Raw genomic sequence first — 20,203 nt, 5'->3', positions numbered from 1 at the left:
ATAGTAAAACTGCCTTCTTTGTTCTTTGATAGTTAATATGTTATTTTATTTTTTATCACTGTTCTGTAGAATAATAGACCAGTCCAGCAATGTGGAGATAGCTTCTTTTCCAATCTATAAGGTGTTATTCTGTGCACGTGGACATGATGGAACAACAGAGAGCAATTGTGTTGCATTTACAGAGAGTTCCCATGGTTCAGAAGAATTTCAGATACATGTTTTCTCCTGTGAAATTAAAGAGGCAGTAAGTACAATATATTGTAGCAGTTTGCTATCAAAATGAATTAAGGTAATATTTTTGAGTCCTAGTCTCACTGTCATAGTAAGTTAGTATGTATCACCATATACTATATTAGGTAAATTTTTAGTAGATTTCCAAAGAGAACCTTGATATTTGTAATGGCATAAGGGTACCTGGGTGGTTCAGTTGAGTGTCTGACTCTTGATTTGGGCTCAGGCCATGATCTCAGGTTCATGAGTTCGAGCCCTACATCAGGCTCTGTGCTGACAGTGTGGAGCCTGCCTGGGACTCTCTCTCTCTCAGCCCCTCTGTGCTCCTCCCCTGCTCTCTCTCTCTTAAAGTAAATAAACATTAAAAAAAATTGTAATGGCATAGAACTCAATATGGAAAGATAAATCTGATAATTGCATTAAAGTGGTGTTGTATGTGGGGCACTCTCAGCTTAACAGATGTAACAGAAAAATCTTTCTTGGTGAGCTCTCCTCCTACCCTACTGTGGTAGTATTGTTCAAGGGCCTCTTATTATTTTTCCCAAGTTGATTGGTCCATGTGACTTTGTAAACATATTTTCTCTGCCGGGACTGATAGTTGTATATTGCTTTCACTTTGATGTTGGGTTAAGCTTGTTTCATAGGTCTCTGTGGTTTTCACTGGTGATTATTTGTTATGTTCATTTACTCAGAGGATAGCTTTTGCTCCGTGGAACTGGCCTAATTAAAAATACAAATCTCACATACAGCAGGAATATCAACCTGTAGTTCTTTGAAGATACTAGTTAACTTTCCTTTAGTAATTATTAACTGGTAGTTTATTTTGAGACTGGAGAAGTTGTTCAGAATCAAATGGTTGTCAAATACATGGAGAAATTGCCTTCTTTTCTGTATTTGTTGGATTCTCCCTAAATTAAAAATAGATTGCACTTAAAAAAATTTCCAGTATAGTTAACATACAGTGTTATATAAGTTTCAAGTGTAATTAGGTTGTACTTTTAGAACTTTACTGCTTACAGTCATTTTAAAGGCACTGATAAGTGGGTTTGGATGGACAAATCCCAACTGTGTTTGTTTTTGGAAAGGTAAATTGTCAGCAGGAATTGCTAAAAGCAGCTACTCTATTTTCTGTTTACCATGAGACATAAATAAACCACTGTATTAACAGGACCTCTGAGAGTCTCTTTCTGGCCATAACGTGGCAGATATGTATTTCTGTGTGTTTGATACTAAGCATGAGGGATAGGTCCATTCTTTTTTCAAAAATACGTTTTATTTACACTAAAATGAACATGCATAGATACACATAATTTAGATTGTAGCCACACAAGTTCTGTGCCAGAACCCATGGCCTTTATAAGAAATTCCAAGTCTGAAATATTTCATTCCTACATTTCTGTATTTATGTGTATACTGACTGCTTGGTCAAAGGTGTGATAGGAGAGTGAATGAGTACAGGTGTGCCTGGCACCTAGAAGGCGGGGAATATAAATAGAGGTTGACAGAATATATACATGTTTGTGAAGGAAGGGGGCTATTTCTGACTTTTCCAGCTCCATTAAAGGAGTAGTGGGGAAGCAGTGGGCAGAGTCCTGGCATTTGATGCTGGCGGCACTTAACACACCTGTGTGATTTCTGGGTGGTTGGCACTCAGCAGCAAGGAAATGAACTTTGAAGACTTGGAGAACCTGTTGCTTGGAGAGGTAGAAACACTGCTGCAGAAGGAAATTGAAAGGGACCTGGCTTGCAAGCATTTTTCATAATTGTGACGGTATGGAACTCTCTTTTTGGATTATAGCATCCTCTTGTTTATGGGTTGGGAAATCATGTGTCAGTTTTGAGAGCCTTAACATTGGGAAGCAGTGGACAAAGCTGTAGGGAATTCTAAACTCGACCATTTTGGATATGGTATTAAATAGTATCAATTATATTTCTAGAGAGGATATTTGGTACATTGCAGGTTGTGAGAAAGTGATGTCCATGTATTATTTAAATTTTTTTTAGAATACATTTTAAAAAGTATTCCATTATGGGATATTGATGGAGAAATACATGTCAGTTGTCATTAAACTTTATTATGAGAACTATTTCTAAGTTAAAAATAACCAGAATAAACGTAGAGATGATGAAAGGCACTGTGCTAAGCCTTTTCTCGATGCTCCTAAACTCTCCATGATCCATGATGTAGATAGTATTTATTTTGACTAGTGATCTTATGCTCTTCTTTGCCTGGAGCAGTTCTAGTTTATGTCTGTTGTCCAGGTAATGTTATTAATAGCACTCCATCTTATTCTCAGAAGAGCTCTGGTTTGACTGGTAAATTGTATGGTTACACTTGTTTATCCTGAGGCCAAGAGAACAGACAGTAGAGCTGGGTTTTAAATGGAAGTCTCTGACCCCAAATGTCCATATTATTTTCAGTGACAACTTTCCTGTTGCTTAAATATTATAAAAAGCAAATGTGGATTTTTGTTTTCATGGTGCTTTATAAAAGTATTTATCATTCATATAGTTTATATCCCAGCCACCTTTGAGTTTTATCCAGGCCTTTTACAGAAGTTGTCCATTGTCTTCCTCTTTCCCTTCAAAAAAGAATTACCTATTTTAATTAATCTCAAGTCTTTAGTTGCATTTACATGTCTGGTTATCTGGTCCCCAGGTTTTGTGTTCTGTGGTGAAAGCACAACTTGAGTCCTTACTTTTTGGGACCCTCTTAATGGGCACAAAGAAATTGGCAAAGATAGTTCAGGAACAAGTGACGAACACTCTCATTGCCTAAATATGTGCCATGCAGCAGTGTCACTAATTTACGTGTTTTCCATGGTTTGCAGAGTCCTGGATGAGATCTGAAGAGGTTTGTCAGTTAAAGGCAAGAAGACATCTTCTCAAGCAGGAGTAGTGACATGGCTGCCACTACCAACTTTCCCTGTGATACTCTTATTTCTCCGTAAAATCCCATAAGCATCAGGCACCAATAGAGTTAGGGGGAAGCCAGTGAAAGTCACAGCTCTGTTGGAACTGTACCTAAGAACTAGGTGTTCCCACAGGAGGGTTAGGATACATTTGACTTGATAGACCCTGGATATGCATCTCTATGACTCCACTGGAGTGAGTCTTGATTACCTGTGGCAAAAGAGTCGGGGAATCTAACCAGAGATACATTGATGCCAGTGATTTTGTGTAGGAAAAATGATGTGCTATGTTTCTGCTTAAGAATTGCAGATAAAACAAAATATCAGAAAACATAGTGGCAAAAGCCAGGGAGGCACATATCCTTGTTGCATCTTTATGGATACATTTTATAAAACTGTTTTAAAAGATACTTTTAAAAGGCTTAGTTGACTCTCTTTAAGAATTTATTATGTCATTCTAACCGTTTTCTTCAAAGCGGATTTGTTGTTTGTATCTTTTAAAATACTTAACTATTACTAGTAATTCTCAGTGTTATATTTTAGAAGCATGGTTATTATCTGGTGTTAAAGGCATTTAGAAGTGTTTCATGGTCAAATGAAGGGTATCATTGGGAAAATCTTCATTTTTAAAAAATTTTCTCAGGCTTTTATTTTTTTATATTTATTTTTTAAAGTTTATTTATTTTTGAGTTGGGGAGGGTTAGAGAGAGCGAGGAGAGAGAGCGAATCCCATGCAGGCTCCTAACTGCTAGTGCAGAGCCTGATGCGGGGCTGGAACTCAAAAAACTGTGAGACCATGACCTGAGCTGAAACCATGAGTTGGATGCTCAACCAGCTGAGCCACCCAGGCGCCCCAAGATCTTCATTCATAATGTACTTTAGTTTTTATTTTATTTACTTACTTATTTATTTATTTATTTATTTATTTATTTTTAATTTATTTTCTGAGAGAGAGCGAGAGAGATAGCGTGAACAGGGGAGGGTCAGAGAGGGAGACACAGAATCCAAAACAGCCTCCAGGCTCTGAGCTAGCTGTCAGCACAGAACCCAATGCGGGGCTTGAACCCACGAACCGTGAAATCGTGACCTGAGCCGAAGTCGGACACTTAACCGACTGAGCCACCCAGGTGCCCCTGTACTTGAGTTTTTAATATGTATTTATTTAAGTAATCTCTACACCCAGTGGGGCTCGAACTCATGACCCCTAGACCAAGAGTTGCATGCTCTTCTGACTGAGCCAGCCAGGTGCTCCTGCACTGTTGGTTTTTTTTTTTGTTTGTTTTTGTTCTTGTTGGGGATCGGAGGCATTGCTGAAATGCCACTGTATTAAGGAAAACTTATTCCTTGTATGGGAAATTATTTCTAAACATGTATTTATTGAAATCCATTTTAGCAAAATGTTTTAATTTGGAAATTAATCCTGAAATTATGTTATTAGTGTTTTTCATAAATAAATTTTTATACTTTTTAAAAAAGTTTCTTGTATGATATGGTTATTTTAGCTCCTTTCAGTGAGTAATATATTTGAATAATTCCTATTTAAAAATTTAACACATATCTTTTGGAGTGTCTTATAGAATGATTTTTCTTACATCTATTTCTTGGGTGAACATTTTTCTTGGGTGAACATATGGTATTTTTAAAAGAGTTCTCTTTCCCCAAGTTAATGAAAAGGCTTTATCTTGGAAAAATTGTCTGTCTCATTTAAGTAAGTACCTTTTTGTTTAATAGCGGTTTTTTTGGAGTATTCACATGTAACACATATTTGAGAATTTGGAAAATACTGAAATAAAGAAGAAAATAGAAGTTACTAAAAATTCCAACCAAATTAAGATTTGGGTGTATCTCCTTTCCACATCCACATGTGCTCTCCTTCCACCTCTTCATAATCAGCACCCCCTGCAGATACTTCTGAGTTTAATTAGTGCTTTGTATAGGTCTAGCCTTCTGGCTAAAAAAAAATGATACTGTATTATTTGTCAGTAAGCTTTTGCCTTCTGCAAAGAATATACCTCTTCTAGATGATTTGTGTGTATGTTTAATAGTGTGACATGTATAGAAATGTTTGCCATGGCATATGTTTTTAGTATTCTTTTTTGTTGTTAATATTTGTTTATTTTTGAGAGAGAGAGAGAGAGAGAGAGAACATGAGCAAGGGAGGGGCAGAAAGAGAGGGAGACACAGAATCTGAAGCAGACTCCAGGCTCTGAGCTGTTAGCACTTAACCGACTGAGCCACCCAGGTGCCCCTTTAATATTCTTTTCATGATGTTGTTGGTTACTCAGTTTGTTTCAATAACTGTAGACGTTGATCATTGTTCCTGAAGATACTGTACCTTACCAATCCTTGGATCACCATTCCAGCTTATTCACAGACTCTAGAATTCACAAAAGACTTTAGCCTTGTTGTTACACATGGTCAGGATTAAATGTGGTTTGATTGCTGTCAGTGTACTGTTCCAAAAAGAGAAAAGTGTAGTCTGATTTTTTTCCTCCCATCATTCTACTACTTTGGCTCAGTCCCATATACTTAATAACATCTTTTTTAAAGTTTGTTTATTTATTTTGAGAGAGAGAGAGAGAGTATAGGGGGAGGGAGAGAGAGAGAGAGACAGAGAGGGACAGAAGAGAGAGAAAATCCCAAGCAGGCTCTGCAATATCAGCGTGGAGCCTCATGTGGGGTTTAGACTCACGAACCATGAGATCATGATCTGAGCAGAGATCAAGAGTTGGACGCTTAACTGACTGAGCCACCCAGACTCCCCTTAATAACCTTTTTAAAGAGAAATTCCTGAGCCTCGCCATCTACTTTAGAATTTGCCAAGTTCCCTTGAGAGTTTTTGGTGTGGCCAAAGAAAGACATGAAATAGAAGAAAATGTGGGAGAGGAGAGGATAAAAAAGAATAAATATGGTTGGGATTTGACTCAACTGATGTATCAAGAATTATCTATAGGTATTCCCAAATGTTTTCTTAAAAATATGCTGAGGTTGAATCTGTAAAAAGTAAACAATAGACTTCACATTTTATATGAGGTTAGGATATGGGGAGTACTCAGCTAAAAGTAGTTTAAAGTTCCTGTTTACACTTTGCCTTGAGACATTCTTCAGTGACTTATTTCTTGGGTATTCTTTGATTCTGTTTTCTTCTCTGACACTTAAATTATTAAAAGAATTTTTAAAAAATTATTGAGCTAAATCAAATAAGTATCTATTTGATGCTAAGTATTTCTGCTTTTGGCTTAACTAATGATTCTTTCACACTCACCCTAAGCACTTTCAACTTACATGTGCTGGACACTGTAAGCACCATATTCACTGCCATATTCCCCAGCACCTAGCAAAATACTAAGTCTATAGAGGGCACCCCTAAAATATTTATTGAATGAATGTGTGAATTCATCATCTTAACTGTGTAAGATTTGAGGCCTACAGTTCTTATTTACATCAGTCCTTTGTTCCTTTTGTTGTTTTTACTCATTTACATAAAATTACAATGGTGTAACACATTAAAATATTTAAAAAATTTTGTAAGTACTGGATGTGAACTTCAGGCTGGCAGGCAGCATTTTTATACAGTTAAAAGTGTAGAAGTCAGTAAGATACTTTTTTTTTTTAATTTTTTTTTTTAATGTTTTATTTATTTCTAGGAGAGAGAGAGAGACAGCGTGAGCAGGGGAGGGTCAGAGACAGAGGGAGTCACAGACTGAAACAGGCTCCAAGCTCTGAGCTGGCAGTCAGCACAGAGCCCAACGCGGGGCTCGAACCCACGAACCGCGAGATCATGACCTAAGCGAAAGTCGGACGCTTAACCGACTAAGCCACCCAGGCGCCCCAGAAGTCAGTAAGATACTTAATTTGGCAATAAAAAGGCAGTTTAGGACAATTATTGATTCATAGATCTAAGTGTGGCTATTGTAAGTTTGAGAACCACTTATTTTTGAATGTGATAGACTGTATGAGTAAGGGTAGAATATATGGATATAACAAAAATAGAAAAATGAGGAGAAACCCCATACTTTAAGAAATGCTGTTGATGAAAGTGCTCTCATTTCAAGCAAATAACAAAATAGTTTTAAGCTAACACAGTTCAATGAATAATTTGAATTCCCTTTATCAAAAGGGAAGGATTTATTCACATTTGGAGAAATCTCTGATAGTCTCCCATTGTGAGGTTACGACCTTTGTTAAGCCTTTCATCATGGTTTCATTGTTCAAACTATGGGTGGCCTGAGAGATTTGGAAGTTCTGTGCTTCAGGTTTACAATTTTGAGATGGTGTGATGCAACTTTTGGAACCAAGGAAGAGAATGACTTCTGAAGGAGTGTGGGATTTAGAATACTTCTCCACTTTAGGGGAAGAGTATAAGCCTTTGATACATATTTTTTTATAATGTTCACCAGGGTGGCTTAATGCTAATAAAATCATTTCAGCTGGGAATCCTGCATTGCATTTATAGCACAGCAACATTGGTAACGTTCAAAGCTCTTTTAATCATGTCACCATGTTTGCTTACTGCTAAAACCAGTATTTATTTCATTTTTTTACTATATTTTTGGTTTATTTTTGAGAGAGAGACAGTGGGAGTGGGGGAGGGGCAAGAGAGAGGAAGACACAGAAACTGAAGCAGTCTCTAGGCTCTGAGCTGTCAGCACAGAGCCTGATGTTATCATAGACTAGCCTGATGTGGGGCTTGAACTCACGAACTGTGAGATCGTGACTTGAGCCAAAGGCTGATGCTTAACTGACTGAGCCACTCGGGCTCCCCAGTATTTACTTCATTTTGTGCTTCAGTGTATAGCCCACTGAAGCCAAGGGAAGTGAAAAGAGAAATTGTATTTAGAGAACTTAGACTAAAACTTTGTTTGTGTGTGTTCATTGGGAAGATTTAGATGCCAGCACCATTCTTAGGATTACCTTAGGATTCATTCATTGCAATATAGTATATTTTGAGGCCTACAAGCATCTATAAATAAGTAAAGCTCCTTTTGTGAACTTCAGTTAGTTAAACATCTTCATTACCATGTTTAAATGCTAGAGTTGAAGCAAACTATATATATGTAAAATTATATTATGTATAATATGTAAACAGGTATATAAATTTATAAATACAAGCTTATATAAATATAAGCAAACTATAAATGTTATATATTGTATATAACATATGTAAACATATATATGCTTATATGCATGTATATGTATATATGATTAGATTATATCTGCTAAAGTAAATTGTGACCATGGAAAGTAATAGAATTAGGAATTAGGAAAGAGGGGTATCAAAATGCAGTTAAAGCCTTTGCCTAATGGTATTCCCATTTTTATTGTTTTAGGTAAGCAGAATTTTATATAGTTTCTGTACAGCATTCAAACGTTCTTCCAGACAAGTGTCTGATGTTAAAGACTCAGTTATTCCTACCCCTGACAGTGACGTGTTTACCTTCAGTGTCTCCTTGGAGGTCAAAGAAGATGATGGAAAAGGAAACTTCAGGTGAGGTTATTTGGGAAGAATAAAAATTGATATTGTGCCTGAAATATAGTATTGACTAATGTAAAGCTTCCAGAAGCTATACAATGTTGGTATAAAGCTTTAAAATGATAAGAAAAAATATTTGGCAGCTGAATGAATATGTTTTATTATTCTCATGCCTACAGATATTATTGTGTAAAATATCCATGTTTAAGAATAATGTTCTAGAGAAATGTAGTAAAGTAATAAAAGCAGAATAAAAAGCTATACTTTTGTCAACCACAGTCACTTTTAATACTTGATTTATTCCCTTTGTTTATTTCTAAGAGGCATTTTTATATGGTTGCATATATGCAATTATCTTCTTTTAACTTTATTATGTAAGAATTTTCCATTTAAATGTTCTTAATCAAAATAATTTTTAATAGTACCAATAATGGGTGGTTTGATCATCATTTATTCATTTTCTTCTGTTGTATATTTAGAATGTTTTCCTCCTGTTCACAAATAGATGATAGGACATAGTTAAATTCTTTAACAATCACTTATGTGCCTTTGATTCTAACAAGAATTGTTAGGTAGTTTTTTTGTCTTTTTTTTTTTTAATAGATATAGATATTGAGTCTTAGATAAGTTGCTCAAGTTAGTTTTTCTTTTCAGATAGGATTATATATCTATGTATCTATATCTCTTCTCTATATATGTGTGTGTGTGTGTGTATGTATGTGTGTATATATGTGTTATGTATATACAGATATGCAAATATATTTGTATACACACACATATTTAAGTTCAAATTAGTTAACATATAGTGTAGTATTGGTTTCAGCAGTAGAATTCATTGATTCATCACTTACATACCATACCCAGTGCTTATCCCAACAAGTGCCTTCCTTAATGCCCATCACCCATTTAGCCTATCCCCCCCACCTCCTCTCCAGCAACCTTCAGTTCGTTCTTTATAAAGAGTCTCTTGATTTTCCTTGTTTTTATCTTATTTTACTTTTCATTTTCTTCCTCTATGCTCATCTGTTTTGTTTCTTAAATTCCATATATGAGTGAAATCATGTGATATTTAAGACAGTCTATATTTTAGATACTTAGATTGTCTTAATGAATTAATTCTTAAGAATGGTCAGTCTGGCTGAGGCTAGAATTTAAGTTTCTCCTGACCCTCAGCTCTTTTTCCATCTTTTATTTATATTTACTTGTGTATGTGTGTTACATTTATCTCAAATTGTAGATGTTTAAGCTCTTCTCATTTTGTTTTGCCTTGGGTTTCAGTGTGTTAAAGGCTTTTATGGCCACACAACCAACTAAACCAGAATAGATAGTCTTAAAAAATAGTTAAATAGGCCATATTCCTAAATTTGTTAAATTTAGAAACTAAAGTTGAAGTGATGTCATATAAAGACTCTTGGTTTTTAATCTTTGTTTAGAAGTAAAATATAAGGCTCTTATAAATCCAATTTAGAAATTAATTAGTGACTTTATTTTGCTGCCTGTAACATTGGTAGTTAGCCACTCGGGCAAGATGAGAGTTTAGTGCACCTTAAAAATAAGGGTGCTGGAATTTTAAACTTGCAGTAGATTATTTTATGTGTTGTTGTACTGATAATTTCTGTTCTTTTGCATATTTCAGTCCTGTGCCTAAGGATAGAGAGAAATTTTATTTCAAGTTAAAACAAGGAATAGAGAAGAAGGTGGTGATTACAGTACAGCAACTTTCTAACAAAGAATTAGCTATTGAAAGGTAAGCAGCTTCCTCCTAAATGCTACCAAAAATGTGTATTGACATTGTGGTTGTGTTTCAAGAGACATACTATTGAATCTCAGCTTTATTACTTGCTGTGTCTTTTCACCATACTTCAGTTTCTCCAAGTAAAAATGAGAATGAGAATCATAATGCTTTACCCACTTCAATAAGTTAGGTGTAACTGGTTCACTGATAATCTCAGTTGATGGTAGAGATGGGGGGTTCAGTTGGTTAAGCTTCTGACTTTGGCTCAGGTCATGATCTCATGGTTTGTGGGTTTGAGCCCCACATTGGGCTCTCTGCTGTCAGCTCAGAGTCCACTTCAGATCCTCTGTGTCCTTCTCTCTCTGCTCTTCCCCCTTTTTCACTCTCTCTCAAAATAAATAAACATTAAAAAAAGAGTTAAAATGGTAAATTAAAAAAAAACCAACTCAGTTGATGGGGGAAGTAAACGTGATATCCCCCCCGTAATAACTACTTCAGCCCTGTTTGGTCACATTCGTTTTTCCTTCTGTCCCTTATTTACACATAGGACAAATACCCTAAATTCTCAATCTCTGATAATTAAAAAGTACATTTAGTTACTGGGCTTTCAGGAGTTTAAGAAAAATAGATACATATCCTTTAAATATATAAGTATATACACATATTTATACACACACAAATGTGTGTTATGTGTGCATTTATGTGTTTTATATATATATTTGAACATGTAAAAACAAAACAACAATATCTTATAAGATGAAATATCCTATACACAAAGGATAGTTGTAGAAAAAGTATTTGTACTGTAGATGACAGATGAAAGGCTAATGGTCTATAATATACATAAATTTCTTAACAGTTTGCAAAAAAATAAAAAGAAAACAAGAGCAAGAATTGACAAATCACAGGAAAGCCATTCACACGACTGACAAACCTATGTCTTAAAGATGTCCTAGTTCACGAATAGAGAAATGTAACTAAGGTGGCAGTAAGACACGACGCTGGCAAAAATAACACGTCATGCTGGTGGGGATATGGGGGAAAGAGTAAAGTGTGTGTACATCCCCTTTTTGAAAAAACAATCTGGCAACATCTATAAAAGTAAAAAACAACCCAAACCTATACTTGCATGCATCCGTCTCCATTCTAGTGACTCTATCCTATGAAAAATAAAAGTACCACTGTCTAAGGACATATTTCTGAGGGTGTTTATTATAGCCCTTCTTATAGTGGCGGAAAGCCAGAAATAAAAACAAATGCCCTTTCACTTGGTTTCTAGAAGTGGGAGCAATTGGTGACAGTCATGAGAAAGAAAAGCCTCTTCATCAAGATTGCTGTAGACTGTGACTCTTTCCCTCCCCATCTGTAGGCTAGGATGAAGGTGGGGGTCAACTGAAGTGCTGGCTGATGGCATCATGGCTACTGCTGTCCCTCTTACGTCTAGGAGAAGGTGTTTGCCCCTCCGGTTATTTGCAGCTTTGTTTAGACTGTCAGGAATTTAGCTTTGCTTTGTTCCCATCCTTGGGTTTTACTGCTGGTATCCAGATAAAAGGAAAAGTTCTGCTGTATAATTCTGACTTATAATTGTCATCTTTTTCCCTTTCTTAGTGGTAATAAAAAATAATTGTGAGTCATAAAAATTCATGAAACATAGCTGAAGATTAAAGGTATTATGACTTTGAATATTTTAGTCCTAAAAGAATGATGATGAGAATTTGTTGTTGTTAACATTAGCTACAGCAGTGTTTGAATATTTTTATTTGGAAGTATGCAATCTCAGACTTAAAGAAGAGTTAAAAAAAAAATGGTACAGAGAACACCTGTGTACTCCACTTAGAATCATCTGTTGGTAGCATTTTACCCCATTTGCTTTGTACCTACTTTCTCAATTTCTCTCTTCTATGTCTCTGTCTTTTCCTACCTATCTACCTACAGACACATAGACCCACATTATTGTTTTTCTGAACAATTTTATTCCTATATTCGTCCTTAGGAAATGAGTATTTCCTAAAAATATATAAGCTCATTATTTGTAGCAATTTCTATAAAGTTAGCATTCATACAATACTTTTTTTAAAGTTTATATATTTTGAGAGAGAGAGAGAAAGAGAGAGGGAAAATGAACAAGTAGGCGAGGGCCAGAGAGAGAGGAAGAGAGAGAGAATCCAGAGCAGGCTCCACACTGACAGCGTGGAGCCCTATGTGGGGCTTGAACTCACAAACTGTGAGATTATGACCTGAGCTGAAACCAAGAGCCAGATGCTGAAGTGACTGAGCCACCCAGGTGCCCCATATATAATACCTTGTATTTAACTTACATTTTTCTCCAATTTTATCAGTTAACTCAGTAGCATCTTTTTTTCCTCTAGCTCAGGATTTACACTAGGATCAGATATTGCATTTAGTTGCCATATGTCTTTGGCTTTCATAAATCTGGTAGTATTTCCACAGCCTTTCTCTGTTGCTTATGGACATGAAATTTTTGAAGAATACATCAGTTTTTCTGCTTTTTAATGTAACATTACTAATTTGGGGTATATTTAATGCTACTTTGTGATTAGATCCACGTTACTTATTGCTACATAGGTGATATTGTCTTCTTCATAGTGGAACGCATTTGGAGGTGTCTGATAACTATCTGTCCCTCACTGGTGTTGTTAATTTCGAGTGCAGAAATGTGATTGTGACAATATCTGAATTCTCCACTGCAATTCCTTTTCCCCCGTCCCTTGCAACAAGTTAAGTAGTCTATAGGGAGATAAACGAAAATATTCTGCTTCTCATAAACATTTTCTTCTTAAGTTAGCATAGCAGTCAACCCTAGGCATTCTAATGTAAGCCATAAATCTCCCTTGTCTTCCACTTTTTTTTAATCTCTTTGTTATTGGTATAGACTCTTGAGTTTCTCTCCTCCCTCCTGCAGTACTTTGTAATTCACTACAGAACTTAATTATCTTGTAATCATTGTCCAGAATATGCTACTGGAAGTCCCTTCACACCGTATGTCTTTAAAACATGTCCCCAGAACTTCCTTTCTGGTGTAACAAAAGGCAGCTATCTATTTGATTAAGTCTGTAATAACACAGGCAAAGAAGTATTAGGTGTTGAGTAATTTAACTCTTAATAGTCATTATTTAAAAGTCTTTGAGTTTTATGGTGAACTATAGAGGCCCATGCTATGCTTGTATATTAGGCAGTCCTTCCTTTTCCCAATGAGAAGCTCCCAAGTTTGGACAACTTGAGTACATAAACATGGATGAATATAGGTAAAATAGTTGAATGCCTGCTTATAATGCTTTCTTCATTAGCTTAATTAAACATTTACACATGCATTCTAAATATATTATGCAAACTAATAACTTAGAAATGGGGCTTTTTGCCCACTCTCATATTCATGAGACAGTTTCATTCAGACTCCGTAATCTTTTTTTTTGTTTTTTTTAAATGTTTTATTTATTTCTAGGAGAGAGAGAGAGAGACAGCGTGAGCAGGGGAGGGTCAGAGAGAGAGGGAGTCACAGACTGAAATAGGCTCCAGGCTCTGAGCTGGCAGTCAGCACAGAGCCCGACTTGGGGCTCGAACCCACGAACCGCGAGATCATGACCTAAGCGAAAGTCGGACGCTCAACCGACTAAGCCACCCAGGCGCCCCTATAGACTCCGTAATCTTAAACATCAATTTTTTCATCATCATGCTTTCTGAGAAATTTTAAGGCATTTGTCCAGAGTACATTATCTCAATTTCTGCTTAAGTTGTTTGAGAGAAGCACTTTTTTGATCAGTATATATTGCTCTTATTAGAAATTTGGGGCGCTTGGGTGGGTCAGGCGGTTAACCATCTGACTCTTGATTTCAGCTCAGGTCATGATCTCACAGTTTATGGAATTGAGCCCCACGTCAAGCTCCGTGCTATCAGTGTGGAACCTGCTTGGGATTCTTTCTGCCTCTCTCTATGTCCCTCCCCCAATTGAGCACTCTCTCAAAATAAATAAATAAACATTACATTTTTTTTTACCTAAGCCACAAGTGCCAATTTGTAAAAAATTAGGATTGTTTTTTTAAAAATTCATTCCATATATGACCACATATTCTGCATATTGCTTTTATTTTAATAGAGTTAATCTTGATTGTATTATCTAACAACTCTGGGTTTATATATCCTGCAGTAATTACTAAACCCATGTTATGTTTCTTTGCTGCTGCTGCTGCTGCTTCTTTTTTTTTAAACACATTTTGTCAGATGGCCTCTATGAATAGCCAAACTAAAATGACTGAGATTGCTTTAGGCTAATGGTTCTCCAAACAATACTTTGTTTAGCATAACCCACAGAATTTCCTGTGATACAGGAAGTTTTGTTAGTACTTGGATTTGTCTTTTTTGGAAAAAAGAAACTTGCCTTTTATTAGATTCTATGTAGCATTTAATGTGTTTAAATTATAAAATGTAAATGGCAGAATTTAAGGTAATCCACTAGGTGGCAGTCTTGTCAAGAGGACTCTTAACACCTTTGAATCTTAAACATTGTGGCTGACAATGTGTGTCATATAAAGACATTGATGTGGGAAAAAAAATCAGATTACAATATTTTGCCTTATCTTCTGGAAGAGAAAATGATTTATCATTTTTAAAAACAACTTTTCATTGTGTAAAAATTCCAACATATGTGAAAGTGCAAAGAGTAATATATTGAACCTCAGTGTATCCACCCATCACCCGCCCCAAATGCTGATTTTCAAGATTTGGGCCTTTTTTAAAAAAAAATTTTTATTCTGAAAGAATCCATTTCTCTGTGTATTCAAGAGTTCAAGCCTTCTTCCTTTGTAGATATTAAATTATACTGAGATTATCTTTTGTGACTTCTTTGAAGGCAAATACTATGTTTTCTATTTAAGAATCTCCAACATCTAGCACATTGCTAGCAACACAGAACTTGGTAGTTAGCTACTTACTCCTTACTTAGCACTTTCTCTGTGCTGGGCATGGTTCTCGGTGCCATCTATGAGGTGTAGCTACTGTTATCTTCATTGTACACTTGAGGAAACAGAGTCACAGAATCATTCAATAACCTGCCCAGGTCACATAATTAATATTTGAGCTGAGTCTGTCTGATATCAGAATAAAAAACTTGTTGAAAAAAGTGAATAAAAGGTATGTAAAAATTTTATATTGACCAAACTCATTGCAGTATGGAGGGACACTGCACCTGATAGAATCCTACCTTGTTTAGAGAAGGTGTGAAAACAGCTTTTATATCTTGAAAATTTCTAGTATTCTTTTGCTTTTCTTCTGACCCATGTTACATTTTACATATTGAGCTTTATTTAGGAACTGAACATAAGAGAGAAAATAATAACAGACAACAGTATTGAACATTTAGTATGTGATGGCCTTGGTACAATTATTGTAACAACATATAAGAAGGCTTTATAATTATGACCTCAGCTTTTTGGATGATGTAACAGGCTTAAGGAGGTTAAGTACTCTTGGTTACTTGGCTAGAACCTGATGGAGCCATGGTTTAAACCGAAGCCATCTGGTTCCTGGGTGTGTGCTCTTAAAGACTAAAGATGGTACCCCACTAAATCTTGATCATACACTAAGCTTAAAATTAATCAAATCAGTTAGAAAATAAATGAACTGGTATTCTTTATTGTATTTCTAGCAGAATTAAAAAATGAGAATAGAGGGGCGCCTGGGTAGCTTAGTCGGTTAAGCGTCCGACTTTCGCTTAGGTCATGATCTCGCGGTTCGTGGGTTCGAGCCCCGCGTCGGGCTCTGTGCTGACTGCCAGCTCAGAGCCTGGAGCCTGTTTCAGTCTGTGACTCTCTCTCTCTCTCTGACCCTCCCTTGCTCACGCTGTCTCTCTCTCTCTCTCCTAGAAATAAATAAAACATTAAGAAAAAAATGAGAATAGAATGTGGGGGTCCAAGTGTTTTCTCAGTGACTTCAAACTCAGGGCCACCATGTCCTGGGAGAAAAGCTGATTTTTAGAAGAGAAAACCAACAATAACAATTGATGGGAGGAAGTAAGATGATTGTCTTCTGAGCTGTGTGAGAAGAGGAAGACTGAAACCTAATTATTGCAAGCCCCCCAGTTAAAAATGTTCAAGTGTGCAGATTTGATCAGGCCAAGCTCTTCTGGTGTTTCCAGAGCAGAAATGGCAGTTATCTCTATGTCTGACCAGCTGAAATTTCTATGCTTTTGGTATCACCACAAGTAGAAATGCTGCAAAAAAGTCTCTTGCAAAGTACTGAGTTGATACAGCTTTTATCTAGTGTTTAAAATACACTATTACCAGCACTATTACATAGCACCTGCCTTGATGCTTTGAATAGGTGGTTGGTTATGTCATACTCGAGAAGTGAGGGGGAGGTTTTTCAGTTTTTGCTGTATTAATTTTCTGACTGGTTGATTTTTGTCAAGTATTCTTATTTTTGTAATAAAATGGTTCAGGACAATAATACAATATACACTTAGAGAATGGATCTCTGGGGGCACCTGGGTGGCTCAGTCAGTTGGGCGGCTGACTTTGGCTCAAGTCATGATCCCACGGTTCGTGAGTTTGAGCCTCACATTGGGCTCTGTGCTGACAGCTAGCTCAGAGCCTGTAGTCTGTTTCAGATTCTGTGTCTCCCTCTCTCTCTGACCCTCCCCTTCTCACGCTGTCTCTCTCTCTCTCTCTCTCTCAGAAATACATAAAAAACGTAAAAAAAAAAAAAAAGAAAAGAAAATGGATCTCTGTAAAATTCCCTATCAAGAAGTGGTGGTCTAATGATGGTAGTTTCAGGACTTGTGGAAAGTTAGTTGGGAAGAGATTTTTGGCTTCAGGGTTTATATCTGTTGAATCACTCTGTTACCAGGGATCTGGCCTGACACTTTGCTGTGTGAATCAAAATGAAATATGGGTATAGCAAGTAATGGATGATTATTAGGTTTGTCATAAATGTATAACTCTGTTTGTACTGAGTAACATAGACCACACTGCTAGAAAGAAAGGATTTCCATGAGTCACTTTGATCCTAATTTTGGAGAATACATCCATTACACATACATTAAAAAATATATAACACATCATTAACAGACGGTAGTTTGATCATTTGTGGAGTGATTCAGAGACGTGCTTGTTTCAATAATATCCTCTACTTCACTTTTTTTTTTTTTAAATGTTTGTATATTTTAAGAGAGAGAGAGCGTGAGTAGGGGAGGGGCAGAGAGAGAGGGAGACACAGAATCTGAAGCAGGCTCCAGTCTCTGAGCTGTCAACACAGAGCCCGATGTGGGGCTTGAACTCACAAACTGTGAGATCATGACCTGAGCCAAAGTCAAATGCTTACCCGACTGAGCCACCTAAAGGCCTCTCTACTTCACTTCTTAACTTGTGCTTGCTGGCTTGCAGCATAATCCGTACTATGAGAAATTGAAGTGTTAAGCACCGTATGGCATAGTGTGAGTGATTGAGAGCTACCTTTCCTTATGTTATTTTCTTGAGGAAAAGATTTCCAAGTTAAGGAATATTAAAAAAAAAAAACAAAACAAGACAAACAAAACCTACCACCTGGGGCTCTTTTCTTCTTTCAGAACAATTTTCTAATATGATTTGATATCACTAATGTAGGGGAATGGTAGAACTTCCAACTGTGTATTATATTTGGGCTGATCTAATTTCATGTTTGATCATTCTGACAGTCTTTTGCTGGGTTTACCTAGCACTTATTTTTACCTTCATTTTAGCAAGTTATAATTTTATTTAGAAAGAAACTAAAGTCACTGACTTTAGGTTGCCTAGATGTCAGCTTGATTTCCATCTTTTATTCCTTCATAGAAATTATTGTACCTACTTTAACAAAATCAAGAGCTTTAGATTTTTTTTTTAAGATTTTATTTTTTAAGTAATTGCTACTCCCAATGTGGTTTAGTGGGGTGACCTAAAGTCTGCATTATATTTTAAAAAGATGTTCTGTGAACTTACTCATTTGTCCTCTTTGGGTTTTCTTTTAAGGCAGTAGAAGAAAGGTAACTTTCTTTTTCCTTAGGAAAATAAGGTATATTTATACAAACAAAAAACCCTTGCATTTTTCTCTGATATTTAAGTGACAATTAGTAAAGAACTATTGGCATCATGAGGTGAGTAATTGGAAGCTTCTGTCTATCTCATGGTCTTTGGACTGGAACTTGTAATTAGGACAGAATTTTCAGCATCTTCCATTGCTGGCACCCAGTAGAGGGAAGTGTCACTACAGAAGTATGTATATAATGCTGTTCCCTTTTCAGCATTGTATTTTAAGCATTAAAAAAATATTAGTAATGAAAACATACTGTTTTCCATAATATGTTTTTATAAGGTAATCTTTTCTAGATGTCTTGGAACTCATTTTTAAATGAATTTTAAAATTTGAGGCAATTACAGACTCACAGGGAGTTACAGTTATAGTACAGAGAGGCTCCATATACACTTCCTCTAGTTTCTCCCAGTGGTAACATCATACATAATTATAGTACAGTATACAAACTAGAGAATTTACATTGATACAATTTGTAGACCTCTACTGGAGGGAGCTCTTCCTGAATCCTTTTGTGAATCATACTATTCTTCTATACTATAATAATTTCTTAATTATGTTTCTAGTGGTGAGAGATTTTTACTTAGCTTTCTTTAACTTAAGGTTAGCATCCGAGGTAATTATGGACAGAGGGGCTCCCAGGTCCTGCTGAGGAGAGTTCCAGGTTGCTCAAATGTAGTTTTTTAAAAAAATTAAAATACAGTTGACATTGTGTAAATTTAGGGTGTATAATATGTTGGTTTGATATATTTATATATTGTAATATGATTGCCTTTGTAGTAATAGTTAACACCTTTGTCACCTAACATAATTATTTCTTTTTCATAAGATCTAGTCTCTTAGGTTTGATTATTATACAATATTTTTGTCTGTACTCACATATTAATATGGATCTCTGGACTTATTTACTACTGATTGTAAGTTTGTGTCTTAAACAACATCTTTTCCATTTTCCGACTTCTCAGCCCTGGTAACCACCATTTAACTCCCTGTTTTCATGAGTGTGGTTCTTTTATTTTATTTTTAAATTTTTTTTTAAAATGTTTTATTTATTTCTAGGAGAGAGAGAGACAGCGTGAGCAGGGGAGGGTCAGAGAGAGAGGGAGTCACAGACTGAAACAGGTTCCAGGCTCTGAGCTGGCAGTCAGCACAGAGCCCGACGCGGGGCTCGAACCCACGAACCGCGAGATAATGACCTAAGCGAAAGTCGGACGCTTAACCGACTAAGCCACCCAGGCGCCCTGAGTGTGGTTCTTTTAGATTCCACAGTGTAGGTGATATCCTGCAGTATTTCTCTGTCTGACTTATGTCAGTTAACACTGTGTGCTCAAGTTCCCTGTTGCTGGAAATGGCAGGATTTCTTTTTTCTCATGGCCTAATAATATTCCATTGTATCTATATATACCACATCTTCTTTATCCATTCATCTATTGATGAGCATTTAGGTTGTTTCCATATCTTGGCTATTGTGAATAATGTTGCAGTAAACTTGGGAGTGCATGTATCTCTTTGATATCCTGTTTTCTTTTTTTTATATCCTATTTTCATTTCCATTGGTTGTATACCCAGAAATGGGACTGCTAGATCAAGTGGTAGATCTATTTGTGATTTTTCAAGGAGCATCCATATTTTCCCATAGTTGCTAAACCAAGTCACATGCTCACCTTACATTAGAAAATACTTTTAAAAAATATTTATTTATTATTATTTATTTTATTTTTTTATTTATTTCTGAGAGAGAGAGAGACAGCGTGAGCAGGGAAGAGTCAGAGAGAGAGAGAGCGAGAGAGA

The 20,203-nt window shown here is 36.1% G+C and overlaps 1 protein-coding gene across 2 annotated transcripts in view; it reads left to right on the top strand.

The window, feature by feature from the left end:
• RABGAP1L (RAB GTPase activating protein 1 like) overlaps nt 1–20,203 on the top strand; it is a 674,356-nt gene that overhangs the window by 13,520 nt on the left and 640,633 nt on the right. For both annotated transcript variants that reach the window (XM_077763327.1, XM_077763328.1), the window contains exons 4-6: nt 70–244; nt 8,474–8,631; nt 10,253–10,363. In XM_077763327.1, the coding sequence (XP_077619453.1) occupies nt 70–244; nt 8,474–8,631; nt 10,253–10,363 (444 nt within the window). The remainder of the gene's footprint in view (nt 1–69; nt 245–8,473; nt 8,632–10,252; nt 10,364–20,203) is intronic.

The sequence above is a fragment of the Crocuta crocuta genome, unplaced genomic scaffold (genome assembly GCF_008692635.1).
Source record: "Crocuta crocuta isolate KB4526 unplaced genomic scaffold, BGI_CrCroc_1.0 scaffold3, whole genome shotgun sequence".
NCBI lineage: Eukaryota > Metazoa > Chordata > Mammalia > Carnivora > Hyaenidae > Crocuta > Crocuta crocuta.
The sequence above is the reverse complement of the archived record's forward strand: the minus strand, read 5'-3'. Positions and strand labels throughout refer to the sequence as shown.